Genomic DNA, 19,434 nt, shown 5'->3' with positions numbered 1-19,434 from the left:
TCATCTGCTTTCAGTGCTCCTCTTTTTGTTCTCTTCTGAATACCTCCCCCCCTCTGTTAACTGTCAGACTTAAAAAAATCCTTTCATCTCCTAGGATCCCAGCAAAAATTCTAATCAGAATGCAGAGCCCTTTCAGCTAGATCAAAGATCTGCAGTTCGCCTTACTTTGTCCTGTCTCACTGAGATGTCACTATTTCACACATCAGGGTGTTTTTCATATGATGGAAACATTAGCATAATGGAAGGAGGTTTTGTGGTGAGGTAACTGCTGATTCTGTATGTAGGTTTTATGCCAACAAAGATTTTCAATGGGTATGAAAGCAATTGGTGAAGTTTTATGTTGAGATTCCTCAGGAGAATTTTTAATTGCATTGAATGCATGACCCACTCTGTAGATAAAAGTGTACACACGATCTGCACAACACGTTTGTGTGTGCATGCGCTCTGCAAATTCTTGCACAGTCTACCTAGATCTTTTTATTACCTTTCTGTGATTGATAATTGCTTTTTACCTGGACTCCTTACTTGATTATAATCACAAAATGGGACAATAGTCTATTAGTTATTCTTAGATGTAAAATATAGATATATGTAATATCTTCATAGAATTGTTTAGATTGGATGGTAGTAAGTTACAGCTTTGAAGCCTGATTTCAGCCTTTAAATCATTTTGGGACTAAGATGGTCCCAAAATGCTCTATATATATGAAATTGTGCTTATTCCTTAAAATGCCTGTTATCAGTAGTTAATGCAACATTACATGCAAAATAAGTTTCACCTGCACTGTCTGTATTTGCATGTCTGTTTTGTGGGTGCAGAAGTTGCAGTTTTTACTACTTTCATGCCAGTCAGTCAGTTCAGTGTCTGAAAATGTTATTACTATAAAGGATTGTTTATAATAAATTATCATAATGGACCAAAAAAAATGTATTCTGGAGTTATACTTTACATTCATTCCCACTAGTATGCTATTTAGTTTCTGTATACAAATCTACATTATGTAATGAATACCATTAACCTGTTCCAACAGAAATATAAAAAGGAGAAGAGATGTAGACACAGTCCTGTAACATATTTAATTCTTCCTTTAAGGTGTTTTCGTTGTCCTAAAGCTGTAGCCAAAATAGACTTTGTTAGTTGATCAGGTCTTGGTTTTAAGTCCCTCCAGAGAAATATGTGTGCTAAAAAAGAGGTGTGAAAATAAATGAGTCAGAAATATCTGCCTACTATTCAAGTTATGGAGCAGTTATATTTTGAAATGATATTGAGAAGTGGTGCAAGAGAAGAATACACTTTTGTAGGCAGAATGATACTTTTTACCAGTTTGGACACCTGCCTCAGCTGAGCAATCTAAAATAAGTCTATTTGCAAAAAATTTGGGCTGCTCTTTGGCAGGTTGGGAGACAGAAGGAAGGGAAGCACCAGAGAGATTAACCTCATTAAAATGTTTACTCGTTTTCATGTGAATGACAGAAATACCAGTGTTTAGTGCTGTTTCACTATGGTTGTCAGTGTGTGATTCTTCTTTATGTGAAGAAATATTGGTCACTATCCAAGCCAGCGCTGTCAGATGTAAGTGTTCTGGTTGTAGAGACTCCACCACTTTTCTGGCTCCAGCATTCACTTCTTTCTGCACATGTTCTTACTCTCCCTGTCATCTTTTACAATTTCTTTGTTGTCATTGTCTCTGTGGTTTTTGACAGCATGAGCTGTAGGAATCGACAGAAAAAACAGCTAGTAACCACATTTCAGAACCTGAAGCCAAATTTCAGCGAGCCTTATCTGTAACCACATCTAATTCAAGTGGGTGTGCTCAGAGTAACCATGCTGTGCAGCGCAGGAGAACTCTCAGTAAAGGTACAACACTGGCAAGCATTTAGAAATAGTTCTTCCTGTAATACATGTCTTTTCAGTCATCTGCTTTTTGTAGTTCATCTGTCCTTTTTATAGAGTTTCCTTTAAACTTCACAGAAACTGGACAAGAATATTCTAGGCACTGCATATAAAAGCACAAAAAGTTTTAAGACTTTCCTTCAGCACTAGTCTCTTATTTTTTGAGTGTGTTGCCAACAGTAAAATGATAAGCATTTGGCTTTTAAAAGCTTTATATTTAAAACAAGAGGGAAAAAAAGGATTCTGCTACAAACAGAATGCAATATCAACATTATGGGGTGGTTCCCTCCTCGTGATCTGCAAAATTTCTGGAGTCGATGGGAAGATAGGCCTGTCAGATTCAGAAATTAAAATGTATCCACACTCCATGTGGATACATTTTTCACTTAATATTGGGAGAGAGGCCTTCATTACAATTCTTGCAAGAGAAGAATATTAGCAGAATTTTTATATCCTTCTCGCCAACAGCAAGTGTTGGCTTTCAAATGTCCTGATTCTGTGCATAGCTTGCCACAGCTGTTATATTGAAAATACTCTTGGGTTAAATGTACATCTTGTAAAGCTGATCCACTTACCTGGATTTACTTTGTATTTTCTGCTACAATTGTTTTCTCTTATTTGTAACTAAAGTAAGGCTTCTAAGAAAGTGGGATTGGACATCCACTAAGAATGTCAACCGTTTTGAAACATTCCGGGGCATATTACACTGTAGGATAACATGGAAAGGGATTTGTGTCTGCCTGGCTTTCTATTTCTTTTTCTTTACATTGTTTGAAGAAAAATTTCACTAGTAAAGTCTCTGCAAGCAGTTTCATGTTACTGTTGGTTTTCTACCATGGAAGCAGTATCAGATCTTGTAGGGTGCATGGAAGCAAAGCTGGAACCAAAGCATCTCTCTGACATTCCAGTGCCTGAGAATTCCTGTTCTGTACCACACTTACTAAGAAAACCATCAGTATGGTTGAATGATGTCAAGTTATGTACTACTTTATAGGGCAGACTGATGGAGAGAAGGCATTAAAATGTTTTTTCCTGTCTTACCTTGGCCAAGTTGTGAAATGCAAGGCTTATGCACTATTTCAATGAGAACTTCCCTTCATTTTACCACATGCAACGAAAATCATTGTTACGTTTAAGCTTGCTGTGTTACACAGGGCTTTTAAGATGAACGTGGTCTGATTAAGCATGTAAAAAAGGGACTGCACCATATTATTGGACTTTGTAGTAGTCAAGAAAAGTGTTCTGTGCTATGTTGGTAACAGTGAAGATGTTCAGCTTAGTAATATGACGCAGAAGAGTGGATCCAGTATGATCTGTTGTGCTCTGAGAATATGTATGGTTTTGATGCATGTTGCTGCACAGTATGTAGTAACAGATAGCAGATGTGATACAGGTTCCAGAAGGTGAAAGCCTTTGGAAATGGAAAGAACATTTAAGATGACCATGATAAAGGATGAACTAATACACCACAGTTACACATCTGATCTTATTTTGTTCTATTATACACCATTTTATATAAAGTCAGTTTATAACAAAATTATTGTGATACATCTTTCTTTAGCTTGTGAATGACTGGACATGTTAATTTTCAAACACCTGACTTTTTTATTTACAAAAATTGATGGTTTTGCTTTTGTAGGACTGAAAACATTTGGTCAACAATTGGTTATGGGATAATTTAGAAAATTATCTGATTATTCCAGCAGACCATAGATTTCTTTTTGGCTCCAGTAATAAAGAAATTTGAAAAGCCAGCTTATGTTGCTTGATTCCAATAGCTCATCTTTTTTCTAAATATGTCCATCTTCTTCAGAAACATCAAGAATTATTAGAGTGCAGAACAAAAATGAAAGTAGGTACATTAAGCCTGTATATCTGCTTATTTCTGCATATACATTTGTGCCTGTGAAAAAGTGTTCTACTCCCTAAGGGCAGAAAAGGCTTGATTGCAGACAGACCTACAAAACAATGTTTTGCTGTAATTGAATAGAGTAATATTGACTCCGTAGATAAGCGAAGGTCATGGATTAACATTTTCCTGGGGTGATTTCTGAGGTTATTACTCTTTCTCATTGTTTTACAGAAATGGGAAATTAAAGTGTGAATTTTTGAATGTAAGATGCCCAGTAGCAATGTGAAAAAAAATGGTTACTTGGGGTGGGGGGGTTTTTTTGGTTGGTTTTTTGTTTTTTTTTTTGTTGGTTGAGGTTTTGTTGTTGTTTTAATGTTGCTTTAATAGTGAGCTATTTTTAAAGATGCATTCTCTGGATAATCTATCTATATTATCTGCTGGAATGAGTCCAATTTCATTTTTGATGCTTCTCTGTACCAAGCACTCGAGTTACTCTGCTCAGGTACCCGCAACTGTTCCTTCTGCCATAGACTCTGTTATTTCTTTCTATTTCTGATCTTTACTTGGTAAATCTTTGGTTCCTAGGCAGATTAATCCCTTCCTTACCTTTTTGTTTGTTTGTGGTTTTGTTGTTTTGTTTGGTTGCTCGGAGTTTTTTTGTGGAGGGCATTGGTGGTGGGGGAAAACAGTATGGGGTTGAGAAAAGCTTGGATAGAAGTCCAAGCCTCTCTTATTAGCTAATCACATCCCCTTACCTATTTCCTAAAATCCTGACATGTCCCCTGTCCCTGAAGGAGAATGTCCCCAGGCTTTCCAACTGCCTCTCTGTCTTCCCTTTGCTACGTCAGTTTGAAAGCCTGGGGGAGCTTGTCCAATGTGGAGTTGGTTTCAGAAGTAGCAGTGTGGCAGCTCTCAGTGGTTGGTTTCCATCTTCACCACCCTTACTTACCCCTGTGGGATGCTGGGCTGCACATCTTTGGAAGGTGCTGAGGTTGTCCTTGCCTCCCAGCTTTAGTCTAATTAATGATCATGTGCATGTGTGATGTGCCAGGTCCTCAGCTGATTGAGGGGGAACCACATATTGTCTCTCTGAACCAGGTGAGGATTTGATCCAGGATCTAGTTCAGGGAACATTTAATCAGCCAACAAAGAATGCTTTCTTGGGTTTGTTGTTAAAATTGGAAAGGGATATACTAGAGAGCAGCTGGTAGAAACTCCTGTTTGCTCAGCTGTAAATGTAGACACAATAAATAGTCCTTTCTCTTGCTGCAAAATGAACAGGGATTTTGGTTATTTCACCCCCACTCCACACTCTTCACTCTAGGGCTTGTCAGGCTTGCAGTACAGATTTTGGCAACTGGCTTTCAAGCAGATTTCCACCTTTATGAGAAAAATCTTTTTTTCAAGAATTGGTGGGGATATAAAGCTGGCTTTAATCTTTAAAGTCAACTAATTCTGATCTCTCTTCTGTCATTACTGTTTTCATTTCACAAAGGGGAAAAATACTCCTTTCTTCAGTCCAAGTTCCATTAGGGAGTGAGCAGAGCTAGACTAAATCAAGCTAAAAGCAAACTAGATGGCCTCTGGCAGCAGACATCTGGGAGTAAAATGGACACCATCACCTTCTGCCTTGTCTACACTTTTTGTGCCAAAGCTCTGACAAACCAGACTGGCTGCTGGTCTGTGTAACTGGGGGTGGACAAGGTATGGCAGGTATTGTGAGAGCACGACAGAGGAGCATTTGCAGTGGGAGTGGTACTGTCTGCTTTATTGGCAAAGGGGTTTCTTTTTTTGTCTTAATTCAAATTACTGTCCTCCAGTGTTCACCTCTTTTTGCAGTTTCCCTTGCCTAGATTAAATCATAAAGTGGCAAGTTCCTCTTGCATAAGATAGTACTGTGTTATTTTGAAAGTCATGATTCATTAGAGAAATAAAAGAAAGTCAGACTTAAATGAGTGTGGTATGTAAATACCACATAGTTGTAATGTTTTTCCCTCTTGCAGTGGGTAATCTGACATATATAAGAGCCCTGTACCATGACTTGCAGAACTGTGTGCTTTTAAGTGTCAGTTTAGGGCCTGAATACAAGATCTGAGTAGGCCACTGCAATAAGACAGAGTAGCAGGACATCCTGGCCTTGCATTACAGATTGATCAGCAGCAGAACCAAAACCAGTAGTGGGTTATCATAGAATCACAGAATATGCGGAGTTGGAAGGGACCCATCAGGATCATTAAGTCCAACTTTTGACACTTTGCAGGTCAAGAATCACACCACGTGCCTCAGTGTGTTGTCTAAATGCTTCTTGAAAGCAGACAGGATTGGTGCTGTGACCACTGTATTTCTAACTAGCAGTCTTGACTGTATTCCTGTCTCAAAAGGGGAAAAATTACAAAATATCCCTTTGCATTATGAAATCCTCTGCCTGTTTTGGGTAGCACAACCTCATTTTACTGCGCAGCTTGTAGCTACCTACGCAAGGGAATATTTGTCCTGCAGTACATGCAGTACTTAAAGGGAAGTACCTGCTGTCTCTCTCTTTAAATAACAGATCTGACTGCACAATCTTTTTCTGAAAAGAGTAAAACAGTAACAAAGCTGGTAAGAGCCCACAAATTTCAAACTGCCTGACAAAATGCTTGATCCAGTTTTGCCATGTTTATCCTTGATTCATTGCCTGGTCCATGTGATTGACGTGATACACAATATGGATAAAGGACATTTCTGTCTCAGTGGTCTTAGGAGAAGTTAAGTACTAAGAGATATGCTGAATATAAGCCTCTGAAGTGCTCTCATTGGGTAACTTACAGTGGTTAGGGAACAGATAAAAACATATTAAGAAGGAATTGAGCATTTTTTGTTACTCATTGCTAAAATGTTTTCATAGGAAAATGCATGGTTGGAAGAACAAAAAAATACCAGTAAGCTGTTGCTCATTGAGACGTGACATGAGAAGTAAACAGATTAATGGTGAACTACCTGGTAGTCAAGACCTGACTGTGCACCAATAGTTGACTTTTTGGAAATGGTTGCCTTTTTGACAGTGGTTGTAGCTGAAACTACAGGTATCAGATGTTTTGACTTCTTTGTTGCAGATGTTTATATTTAATATGAAAACCTTATTTTTTTAACTTGACAACTTACGTAACTGATATATGCCATTTTTTACAGCTTTGTGTTAATTGGTTTTCAAAGACCCAGGTAAAAGATTCTGGCAGAACTGACCCTTTCTTGAGCTTTTAAGCAGCAGGTTTTGTCCTGACACACTTGGAAATTGCTGAGATTAAAAAAAAATTACCTGAAGCAAGAAACATGTGTTGTATGGTTCTTAATTTCTCTATGTTTTTGTATGCCAGGATACCAGGAAAAGATATAATTAATGGGAGAGTTGGTTTTAAATTAGGCTTTATTGTGGTTTTATGGGGACAAGGAAGGGCACTAGAGAGTGTCTTATCAGAATCACTATGGCAACAGCTCACTTCATCGTTCCTATGTTTTTCTCAGCCTATAATATTCTCTATGCAATCACTAGATTATTAATAGCATTTATATTGAAAACCAGAAATTTAACCTGTAAGTCCAGAAGTATTTGTCACAAAAAGCTGTGTCCTGTACAGTCAATAGTTTAAGGAAATATTGGGCTTTTTATTATTGTTATTATTATGATACAACTTTTCCTTTTTCATCTTAACTGTTGCTCTTAGAGTGAATTTCAGCTTTACGGTGAAAGTAGTATATATTCTTCATGTGTGTGACAAGAAAACTGGATTCTTCCTGACTGTCTTTTAAAAAAGGAGTGGGAGAGGTGAAGGGCGGTGGATAATTCTATTATCCTAGGACAAGGAGAAAAATAAAAATACTTCATCAAAGAGTCTGTTTATTTGGTTTCCTTCATTGCAGTTCACCTCATCACTCTGTTAAGCCAAAAAAGGGGGTTACTTTTTTCATAGTTTGCATTTGAAATTAAACTTCTGAATGTCTAGAAATTTATTTTCTGCATGAAATGAAAACCAGGCATCACCACCTTTTTTTGGTAGCAATGTTGTTTTATCTACCAGTCATGCTGAGGATACCCAAATGACCAGTTTTAGTGAGCTAGCTGGCAACCTTCTCTTTAACCTAGAACACTGACCTGTGTTGATACTGGATTTTTAAATGTTAAGACCTTTAGTTTCTAGACAGGTAAGGCCTGTTGAGGCGTGCACAGCATGCTCAACCAAGCTGACATAGAAGAAATCCTGACCTGTGTTCTTCTTGGAAGTGAACTTCATTGGTGTCCTACCAGAGGAAGCAAAGTTCTGGAGTATTTTGAAACACCATGACTAGAGGAGATTTTTAGGAAGCACAGCCTGGAAGCATTTTCCCAGGGACAAAGAGCGTACAGAGTGTATGTTGTTTGAGCCTTGGCGTTGCTTTCTCAGTCTGGTTATGAACTGATTAGAATGAAGGTTTTAGACATTTGAGGTGAGCCCATGGGATGCTGAAGCTGATTGAGTAGTCTGAAGTATTCCTCCTCTGTGCTTTGCTAATGATTCTGGAGGGGTTCAAGGCTGCCTGTTGTAGCCTGGTGCCAGAAGGTTGGAAGAGCAACTCCACTGCAGTTCTGTTATATTCACTGCCTCTGGATGGAAGGACTGGTAAATAATTCAAGTATTTTTTCAGAAATACCAGTAGTTGCTTCGAACTGTTGCAGTACCAGGAATACCAATAAGTTGCTTTAAACTTTGCTGTAGGCTCCTTATGTGTTACTATGTTGTGGTGGTTCTTACATCCATTTAGGTATAATCAATGCATTTCTTTCATACTGCTGTAAACTGCTTGGGCATTGTCCATTATTTTGAAATTTATAACATTTATCTAGGATTTTCCAATTCTTTGATACTGTTTTTTCTTTTAACATAATGAGGCTGTTCCTTAAGGCTGTTCCTGTTTTACTTACAAGGGTGCCTTAAATTCATCAAAAGGAGGAAGAGCATTTAGTGATAGAAGAGATTGACAACAATGGGCAGAAATGCTTGTTGTATCAGAAATTCAGCTTGTCATTTATTAAGCAACACTAAAAACTGTCAAAGTAACTAGGCCAGTAAAGGATAAAGTACCTCCTAGCTGCCATATGGTTGATTGCTATGTGGTGAAAGAGACTTTGCAAAGCTGAGCTTTCTGTGCACAAATGTGGTTTTGAGCAATGCAGTAGCTACCCTGAGACTACTGAATGATGAATTTTCTCCCTTCAGCTGATAGGAGAGGGTGGTTACCAGAGTGATCCTGAGTCTTCCTCAATAACTGCGTAGTATGTACTTTGACCCAAAATATGTCCTCTTCCAGATTTAGTCTTATTACCAAGCCTAAGGGTTAAGGAAAGGTAAATCTGTAACATTGGAGTGAACAGAATTAAAAGCTGAATATGGTATAAAATGAAAAAAGACTGAAAACTAAAAATATCCTTTAAGTCTCCTGTTCAGCCTTGATGTTTGACTGTGCTGTCTGTACTGTCATTTCTCCATATCTGATGATTTAGGTCTGTTTTTATCTGATCATTTAGGTCTGTTTTGGTGCTGTTATCAGACATCCATCATGGTGTTAGAGCTCTGTGCAAGTCCTCAAAAAAAAAACACTCTGCAAGAAATACACGTTCATGTGGGGATGGAATGAACCTAATTCAGAAGAATTAATTTTAGCATCAAAGCAATTGAGTAAATTAGTTCAAAATAAAAGATGGGGGAAAGTCAATAAAAATTAAAATAGAATAGCGGCTGAATGTGGGCTTTTTCCCAGGGAGTCTGCAAACCAGTTCTCTAGTTGTATAAGATTCTGCCTCATCATTAGACTGTCCTCTGTTATCCTTGACGTGTGTAATTTTTTAACCTGTTTTATTACTGCTTTTGATAGTTGATTTCTTATAGTACATATGCTACTTGAGTTTTTTCTTTTAACACAAAAGCAAAGTGCTCCCTCTGTTTTTGAGTGTAGGCGGTTAATGTGTGAGGTATTTCCTATAGGACTGATAGGTTTATATATGAAATTTTAGAAAGGATGTATACAAAGAAAGGTGAAGGCTAAGATGCAGGCAAAGAAGAGATGGAAAAACAGAGTTTTGTTCATGTTTAAAAGGAAATTTTGGTCAATAATGATTGTTTTTTCAGGGCTGTTGCCTTTGACACCAACACATGAGCAATGCCCCTGCGTCCATTTAAAATGCAGATGATTTTCCCCAAGGCCTGTGACTTGAAATGACAGACAAAAGGAGAGTTTTGGATGACAGCCTTCCAGTTTCCAAGCTAAGCCTGCCTGGAATCCATTTGATCATTATGCACTGTAGCTTAAAAAATGTGCCTGAGAAGAAAAAAAAAACATGCATTGCAAGGGAGTTTCTCAGCCCTGTATAACTGGTGTAAAATGTGGAGTTGCTTTGGATTTGTTCCCTTGAGAGAACTTCTTCCTGGCTTGCAGAGGTATTTCTTACTATATTTATTCATTTTAAGTTTCATTGCATTTTGCTCTGGGACTTTTTAGAATTTTATGTGAATGAGAAGAAATCTGACACTCTTCCCCCTCCTGATTAAAGCAAATGAACATGCAGACCCATATTTCTCTCTAGTTCTAAAAGAAGTAAGGCAAGTAGGAAGTTAGGATGTGTGGATCATTACAAGGTACTTTCTCATTAGGTCAGGTAAATGTGGAGAAAGGAAGGGGAGGAGAAAAAATAGTGTCTTGCACAAGGATAGCCTCTGGCAGTACCAGGAATTGAATCAACCCTTAAGAAAGCCACAGAGTACAAAATGGAGCTTTTGATCAGCAGAGAATTGGAACTGATCTGCTGAGCTGGCTTTCCCTCTGTACTACCAGGAAGAGAACAGCAGAGCTCTTCCTGGCAGTATATTACTTCTGCAGCACTTTCTCTTCTGTAATCCAGCAAGTTTTCCTTCAGTGTCTTCCTCATTTGTGACTGTCCCCAAAGCAGTGTACTCCCTTCTACCAAATGTACAGAAAAAAACATGATCCAGCAAGAGGTGCTTTTGTTTGCTCTCAGGGTTGCTGTATTACTTCCCTTGGGAATAATATAAGGTGTGTGAAAGCAGCACAAGAGTGCATCACCACTTGATGGCACCAAACAAAATTGAAAGAATCTTTGAAGTAAAGAGGGAAGGAACTCAGCTTTTCTGCAGTGTGTGAGGGCACCAATATAAGTAAGTCATGCTTGCTGTAGTACTACAGCACTCCATGAAGCGCTCTCAGCATCTGTTAAACTTTTTCATTTTTCAGTTTGTTTCACACGGCATGAGTACCTCAGCACTGTTGTAAATGATAAGCAATAGGACTTTATGCAGGAACTTAGTAAACAGACAGTGTATTCTTAGCCCAAGGTGCTGGCCAATTTGTGAGCAAGAGAGTGTAATTGCTTGGCTAAAAATGTTCTGGTTGCCTTGTACTGAGGCAGTATGCTCCCTGTATCTCTTCCATGTTATAATCATTTGCAAGAGTACAAAGCAACTGTTGGTGAAAATTGAGCTTCTGGACTGCATGATTTGAATAACTTTTCAAAATAAGGAGAATTCTAGAACCACTGCATTATTTGCTGTTAGATTCACAATGACCTTGATATTTCAGGATCTTCTTGTATTACAGATATTCCTCTTCGTGTTTTCTGTGGGGGCAGATGTTCTCAGCTCAATGACTGAAAGGATGACTGTATTGATTCTTCAGCCATTAACATTGAAGTGTACCAACAGAGAGGTTCCCTAATACTGTTACAGTTGCTTCTCCTTGTCTTTTCTGAACACATTTTAAGAATCCTGTTCTTCTTGGGGTTTTATTAGTTCTCTGAAAAATGAGTTTCAGCATCAGGCATCTGCAAGATAACCTTCTGGTTTTTCCATTAAATACACAGCAATTGCTAGAGGCATCCTTTATTTAATTCATTCTGAATCCTCTGCTTTCTGTAGTTTTAGCTTCCTTTTTCTTTTCATCTGTCCCTGAACATATTGCCTTGCATAATTATATCCTGTTTTGTGGACAAAGAGAAGGAAGAAGATGTTAATGTTTGTCAAAATGATGAGCAACCTCTTCTTTTCCCTGATTCCAACTGTAAAACCAGATAACTGTTGGTTTATCTTCTCAGCTAGCAGAATAGAGACAGAGCTTATCTCAGCCTGAAATGGATCAGAAACAATCAAAGATTGCAGCATACTTGTTTTGTTTCCCTTTCACTTCCAATTCTCCTACATCATGGATTAATGGAAGTGTCTAGTGTTGAGGATCTTGTACGTGCCTATATGTTGCATTCTTGCACCAGTCCGGTCTCTTCATTCCCATGCAACTGCTTTGTAATTGATTGTTAGAATTAAGTAGAAAACTGCTTAACTGAGAAGCTATTTGCTTTTCATTTGCATAGCACCTAGTACAGTGGAGACCTGGTCTGAGCAAAAAATCCTGATAGTAACATACATACAGTAATAATACATGAGATATCCTATGAGTCACCATACACATGCGCACTCAAATCATTCCCAGCCCTACCAAGCTCATGCAGATTTTTTAAGAGTTTTTATAACATGCCTCTGAATTTTGTGCATGTTGATTCCAGCGATGAGTGTTGACTGAGGATCAGTTTCATTCTGTTTCTAGACTGCATTGCATCCCTGTTAGGCCTTTTTCTGTCCAAGTGCAATTTGACTTTAAACCTAGAAGCTTTTCATCACTACAGTAAGCTGTTGCAAGCCCAAGGTGCAGGAGGTATTGGGATACTCTCTCTCACTGTGGTGTACTCAAGAGAATAAGTAGAGCTCTGCAAAGAGTTGAATATTGAAACCCATTAAAAACCTTTGGCTCTGTTTTTTTGTTGGTGTTTCGGTTGTTTTTTTTTTTTTTTACTGCTTGCTTTCCTTCTGCAAAGATTTTATCAAAAGAAAGTCCTAGGTATTTGAAAGCATCAGTGTCATGTTTTTTGAAAGATGAGTCTTTATTTTCCTCTTGTGAAACTATATTAGCCATTAATTAAAACTTTAAAAGATGCTAGCAGCTTTATTGCTGGGTGCTGGTGTTCCAGTTTGACCCTTCTTAAATCGCTGGTGAAACAGTCTGTAGCAATTCGATAATTTTTTAATCAAAATATGATTAAATCCAAATTCCTGTAATTGATGCTTCCTGTAAGGATTATTGATACAGGACTTTATTGAAAGCAAATGTATGTTTGAACTCCAGAGGGAAGAAAATGGAAAGCAATTACAGCAACAAAGTGGATGTTGTAATGTAATATTCAAAGCATGCTTTTCTTTGTCTATTAAATTCTAATTTAATGGGGAGATTTCATGTGCCACTTAAAACTCCATATATTTAGACTCTGCAGTGATTTAGCTCTGCTTTTGGCACAGATGTCTCCTTCATTCTGAAGGCTCTCTAGGCTGCAGTACTTTTCCAGGCTTGGTCATCTGTGTAGCCCTCAGCAATAGGCAAGAGATTTACTGAGGGGGACAGGGAGTTGGTGGCCACGTTAATCTGATAAACGTTCTGGAAAGCATGCTCGCTCAGATGGAAGAGTCAGCCCTGCCTCTAAGTGGTGCTGGAGCTTGGCTTGGGGCTGCAGGCATCTGCACATGAGCTCAGCTCAGTCATTGGCATTTTCTAGGGAATTGGCAGTCATTTCTGTGCTTATTTTTCATGCATACAAATTGAACTGAGAAACACTGCATGCATCTCTTCACGCTGGGGTGTGAAATTCAGCCCAGGACCAAGGCAGCAGTTTCTAACATTGGACTTAGGTGTTTGAGTGTTGGCCAAAGTTAAAGCTCCATGTGCTTTTTGTCACCACTTCTCCAAATGCAGAGCAAACTGCATGTGTGTGAAATAAGGATGAAATAAAAGAGGCTGAACTTAAAGGTATTCAATTTTACAAATTGGTCAAGCACTGGAGTAGGTTGCCTGACAATACTGCTGAAGCCATGACATGAGATGTGTCACAGTAGGTTGTCAGTGCAGAGGGGCAGGGAAGGGCTCTCAGCAGTTTCCCCTTGCATAAGGTTTACCTCACTGATGAAGATTTCTAAGGCAAATGGAGCATGCAAGCAGCCCAGGGATGACCTGTGTTGAGGCGTAATGGATTCTTAAGTGGTGAAGTGAGGCATGAGTTAGAGAGTATGGGAGGGACCAGATTACACAAACTCTAAAGTTTCAGACTCAGTTATATTTTGATGTAATTCTGATACTTGTGGATATCATCAGTCACATCTCTTTGATGAGACCAGCAACAATACAATATTATAGAATCACAAGGACAAGGTTAAAAAACACCACAGTATTTGTAGCAGTATTTATGTATGAAGTTGATCTTCATATATATACCAAGCGGTTATTTTATGGTATTCATCTTTTCAGGAGAAAAGCAGTAGGCTTTCTGGAAAGTGAGAAGTTTAAAATATTATACATTTGTGAAAAGGTCAGATTCCCCTTTGTGCATACTGTTAGGGTGTTACAGTTTCATTTCTTTTACTTGAAAGGGCTATCTGGAACTCTTTAGAGAGCGATGATTGATTGCAAAGGCAAACACAGAGAGATTTGTATCTGAGTTCATGAATAGTGGGGTTTTGAAACTCACAGATCTTGATTACAGAATTTGTTTCTGTGATAACAGAGTCATATTGTCACCTGAACTATTTATCATCTTTTAGGTTTCGTCATAGTCCAAATTGCTGGTACTTGAGAGACTGGACCATCCACAGCTGGATCAGACAGTGTTTGAAATATGGTGCTCAAGACAAAGCCTTATACACATTAAAAAACAAAGTAAGATTTACAAAGGAAAAGCCATGAATATGTTTGATCAGCTTTTTGAGACAAATGTGGCTTGACTGGAATTCCTGTTGCAGCCAGGTCCTGTACACTGTGGTTTTAAGTTCAGGTATTTCTTTGTCAAAATAAAAATTAATGTTGCATTTGAATTTTAGCTCTATCTCTTTACAGCTTTTAAAATCCTCTTCTTTCCCAGGAAGCTTTTTGGTTTTAAAGAGCATTGGTGTCCAAAACATGCTAAGTGCAGAAGAGACATAAAAAACATGACAGGCAATGCCATTCCTGGTCCCAAAGGCTTAGATAAAATGCCAAAACAAATGCAGTGCATCAAAAGCTGGAAGGTCTCTATCACAGGAGGCAGACTAATCTCCTTGTGTTGCTTGACTGTACATTGCAGCAGTGTGCAGTGCCATGGTTCTGGTCTTTCTGATACCTGTAGGGCTGTGCTTGGGAAGATTTGTACAGCACGTTTGCACACTGAGCTTTTTCATTCTTCTCTTTAGGTTCAGTATGGAATTTTTCCAGATAATTTTACATTCAATATTTTGTTGGATTATTTTATAAAGCAGAAGAAATATGAAGGTAAGAAAACATGTACCGATACTGAATCCTCTGTTGTATACTCTTATATTTGCAGAACCTTTCTTTGAATTAACAACTTTTAGCCGTATTTTTTCTGAAGTCACAGTAAAACGTGCCTTCTCCTTCCTTCAAACTATTTTTCTGCATTTTTTTCTCTCATTTCTGTTGGGTTTTTATTCATTATAGAATTTTGAAACATGTAAGATTCACAGTTTCTAATGTTATTAATCCTATTACAAATGTAAACCATCTTCTTCAGTTTTTACAAGTCTGATTTACGTGCTAATAATGTCACAGGAGTTATTAGTGACAATTAACTAGAATGTTATCAGAATCAAAATGCATATTGGTAGTGTTCATCTTCCATACGTTTAGCTGTTCAAAAAGCTACATATCTAAACTTGTCTAGGCTTTCTGTCTGTCACTGGAGCAAGCCAGCTATGCTGAATTGTCATGCTGGGGGTACATCTTACTACTGACTGTTTAAATGTTCAGATGAATAATCCTCTTGTGTTTGATGACATATTAAAGATTTTAATTTCATTTCAGGTCTTCTAGTACTGTAGACTTACAGTAAGCTTTCCTTTGCATAAAGCTCTTGTAAAACAAATAACTGAAAGGAACAACAGCTTTTATCCTGAAGGTTATGCTAAATGGCAAATTAATACATGTATTTATTTTATTTTGAGACACACCCCCATATTTGAATTCTCCCTTATTTCATCCATACTTCTTTTCTGTGTGAGACTCAAGGCCTTTTGTTTAACAAACTGTCCTTTCTGACAGGGAGTGTCACTGGAACTCCCTGCAGAGCTCCTTCAGAGCATTGTTTGCTGAATAGAGAAGACTGCTGTGGGTGATCTGTGATAACATTTCTGGTCCTTTGTACTCTCCTGTCACCCTAAGGGTAGTGAAGTTAAGCCAGTCTTCTCTTGTTTGTAATCAAAACACAAGAACAAAGAAATAATTTTAAAATATTTTTTTAAAGGTTAATAATTGAAGAGCTGAGCAAAGAAGGGCCAATTGAAGAGTGTAGAGCTAAGATGATTTTGAGAGCTCCTTTGCTGTAGTTTCATGCTATCAGCCCATTCTTCCTTCTTGCAGTGTGTTTGAATAACCCTAATGACTAAGACTAATTCTGTAGTTGTATTCTAGATGTAAGAAATGCTTAACTTTCTCCCTAATTATTTCAAAGCATACTACAGCAATAAAGCATGGGGGAACATAAGTGGGTACAAAAGGCAACTGTGTACTGGGAGCTGTGCTGATTATGTATTGTTTTCCTCCATAGATGCTATGTCAGTAGTAACGGAGATCATGCTCCAAGAAAGTTTTGATGAATTATCAACACAGCTTCTTTCTCTCTATGTTTTATACCAGTATCTGGCAACCAAGTCTGATCATGCGGTAAGCTGACCACACTCAAAATGATACACAAAGCCTCTACTTCTGAGTGTCATAATGCAGTCAGCTGGGCATTCAATCATGAATATATTTTATTTCCCCTAACTTTACCTGGAAAAAATAAATACTCTGTAGCTTTCATTTTTTTTACAATTGCAGAAGAAAGAAAGGAAAAAAAAAACCAACAAAGTGTGAAAGCCATCAAATCACTTGTCAGGCCTTTTGCTCCTTTCTCTGAAAGGGAAGGTGTGTTGGGATTTTCAGATGTAATGTATTTGAAGGATATGAAATGATAGTTCAAAGCAGACTCTTATCAATTACCACAAAAAAACTATGGTGCATATTGTATAGGACCCTGTTAAGCTGAATGTTGATGATGGTGCTGGTGTGGATTTATAGAGCATTTTCACTAGGTATTTTAGTATCCTATTTGGCTTTGGGTGTATTGTTTCTTATACATATTCGTTTTAAAACTAAATTTGTTACACCCCTCCTGTCTCCTAGGATGAGGGGTTTATTATTCACAGCTTGTTTGTTTAAGGTCAACATGACAGGTCAGGGTCTTGGAAGTGGCATTATTCTACCTTTGCACAAGGGGCTCAGTCAGCAAAGGGTTCTGCAGTGCCCATCACTTTTAGGGAGCTACTTTTCATGTAGTTTGGCACAAGCTTTCAATAGCATGTTGTCATGCATAAGGAAAATGCTTGAAGCCTCCATTTGTCTCACATGAAACATCATCCAAATACATATTACAGGTATCTTAAAGTTTTACCCAGCTGGGTTGTAATTTCAGTTTTCACCAAAGAAAAGAGATGCGCATTTGCCCTGTTGAATATTCTTCTTCATTACCCAGAAATCAAGTATGCTCAGTCACTTTTATATGAAAAGCGTAGGCATGAAAATCTCATTTTTTTAGTGTGTTTGTCCACACTGTTTGCATATCCTTACTGCAGAGACAACTGTTTATCAGTATGTGTAGGGTTTCATGAAAGCTGAATGTGCAAGCAAGAGTGGTGTGACCATACAATATGTTGAAGGCAAGCATATTGACATAGCTGTGACTTACTTAATATGCATTTTGAAATAACCCCATCCAAAGACAACAATGAAATCGTATTTTTATTTGTAGATGCTATTTAAAACATCATGATGCTCAGCACCAATTTTCTGTGTTTGATTTAGGAAGTGGGGGCAGACAGAGTAAGGAGAAATGCTCAGCTGCTCCTGAAAATCCCATTTTTTTTTCCCAAGGTGCAAGACAGGTCAGCCAGTGCCCTGTTGCAGATAGGTCCTTGACTCTAGCTTGGGGTCCAGCAGCCTAATGAAATGTTTCCAACTTTGAGAACTAAATCTTGGGCAATCTGACTGTATTAGTTCTTAGTGTGTATAGCAGTGGTGATAGGGAGCTTCCATTTCTCTGTTGTTGTACACATCACTGAAAGCTGGACTGGTCTTGGCTCTCCCCATAAAGTTTCCTCCTTGAGAGCTGCAAATAATCAGTATGATTGCTGCCTTCTACTACAAAGCAGTCCCGCTAGCTCCCAAAAGAACCTAGGCTGGTAACAGCCCTGTTTTTCTGGTTGTATCTGATTTTCTTATAACATTCACCTGGAGTGTTGAATTCAGCGCAAAGCAGCCCTGTTCCCTTGTATGCTTTTTCTGAGTTGGGCAAATACCTTGCCTGGCTGTCAGGTGCTGGTATTTTGTGTCAGAGAATAACATGCAAATTTTTGTAGCACCTGAGTGGAGACACAAGAAAATGCCGTACCTTGAAAAGAGAACTCTAGTAAAACCAGAAGATCGAAACTTTTGTGTTTTTTAAGGCTCAGTGCGCTTCAAGGATTTTTTCAGAAAGCTGCTTCGCCAGGGGTATTTCTTTCAGTTCATAAGGTAATCAACAAGACATTGAAGTACCCTGTCACAAAAACCATGTGTTAAGATAGTCAGACTTCCTCCAGTCTGTTGCCTTTTATAGCTTCCTTTTCCTCATTTTCTTAACCATGGGAGTTGTTCACCTCCTTGCACTTGCAATAAAGCTCTTTTTACTTGCTTCTCTGGTCATGAAAAATGCACTGTGCTGTGGAACAACCTAAATAAAATTTACACTACTCTTGTGGTTTTAACATACTTACTGATAGGGCACCCTTCTTTAGCCATCACTGGTGGTCTGGCTCAGACAGCTGGTACGTCTTTGTAGCTGGAGAGACAGCTGTACTTTTAATCCTGTGGCATGGAGGGGTCTTGGTGAGTCGCACATGCTCTTTTCACAGAGCAGATTTTGCACTCAAAGCAGCCATTAGCTGCATATGCTTCCCTCAGCATTTTCATATTCTAGTGAGGGGTAGTGGAGTGTATATCTTGCCACATACTTTAAAGAAAAGGCTGCTGTAATACAGAAGCCATGTAATAGTTTTCTTCAGCAGTGCTAGCCTGAAGCAAGTGGTAGGACATACAGGACAGAGACAGAGCTTGGCCAGTGTAAAGCAGTGTAATCCATTGTCCTGAAGAAAATGCACTGATTGACTTCCATGCAAAATTTCAACCACTGACATTTTACAGTCTTCTGGGAACAGAGGTATTCCTCTGTGTAATGTGTACTACTCCTATAACTGAACACTGGACATGTTTAACAATTCTTTACTTTATTGCTAAGACATCTGATGAAAGCCACATGCTGTCTTTGCTGCCATTTTTTGTGTGTTTGTTTAGGAATGCTTACTTAGTTTACATTATTTGCAGTGGGAAGAGGAGAGAAATCTTGGAGCATCACTAGTGCTTGCAAGTCTAAAGCAAAATAGCACTGTGGGTTTCAGCTCCCAGCTGTATGGCTATGCATTCCTTGGTAAGTTTCACCTCCCTTAATCATCTTTTCCCTGGTGTCTTCAGAGGCTGAATAAAATTGCCATCTTTGCTTTAC

At 38.4% G+C, this 19,434-nt stretch overlaps 1 protein-coding gene across 2 annotated transcripts in view; it reads left to right on the top strand.

Annotated features, from left to right (window-relative positions):
* Positions 1 to 19,434, top strand: part of MRPS27 (mitochondrial ribosomal protein S27) — a 38,160-nt gene that overhangs the window by 10,797 nt on the left and 7,929 nt on the right. For both annotated transcript variants that reach the window (XM_018070374.2, XM_029958989.1), the window contains exons 5-8: positions 14,411 to 14,525; positions 15,035 to 15,113; positions 16,405 to 16,520; positions 19,257 to 19,359. In XM_018070374.2, coding sequence (XP_017925863.2) covers positions 14,411 to 14,525; positions 15,035 to 15,113; positions 16,405 to 16,520; positions 19,257 to 19,359 — 413 coding nt within the window. The remainder of the gene's footprint in view (positions 1 to 14,410; positions 14,526 to 15,034; positions 15,114 to 16,404; positions 16,521 to 19,256; positions 19,360 to 19,434) is intronic.

The sequence above is a fragment of the Manacus vitellinus genome, unplaced genomic scaffold (genome assembly GCF_001715985.3).
Source record: "Manacus vitellinus isolate BGI_N305 unplaced genomic scaffold, ASM171598v3 scaffold_18_pilon, whole genome shotgun sequence".
Taxonomy (NCBI): Eukaryota; Metazoa; Chordata; class Aves; order Passeriformes; family Pipridae; genus Manacus; species Manacus vitellinus.
This window is presented reverse-complemented; position numbering and strand designations above follow the sequence as displayed.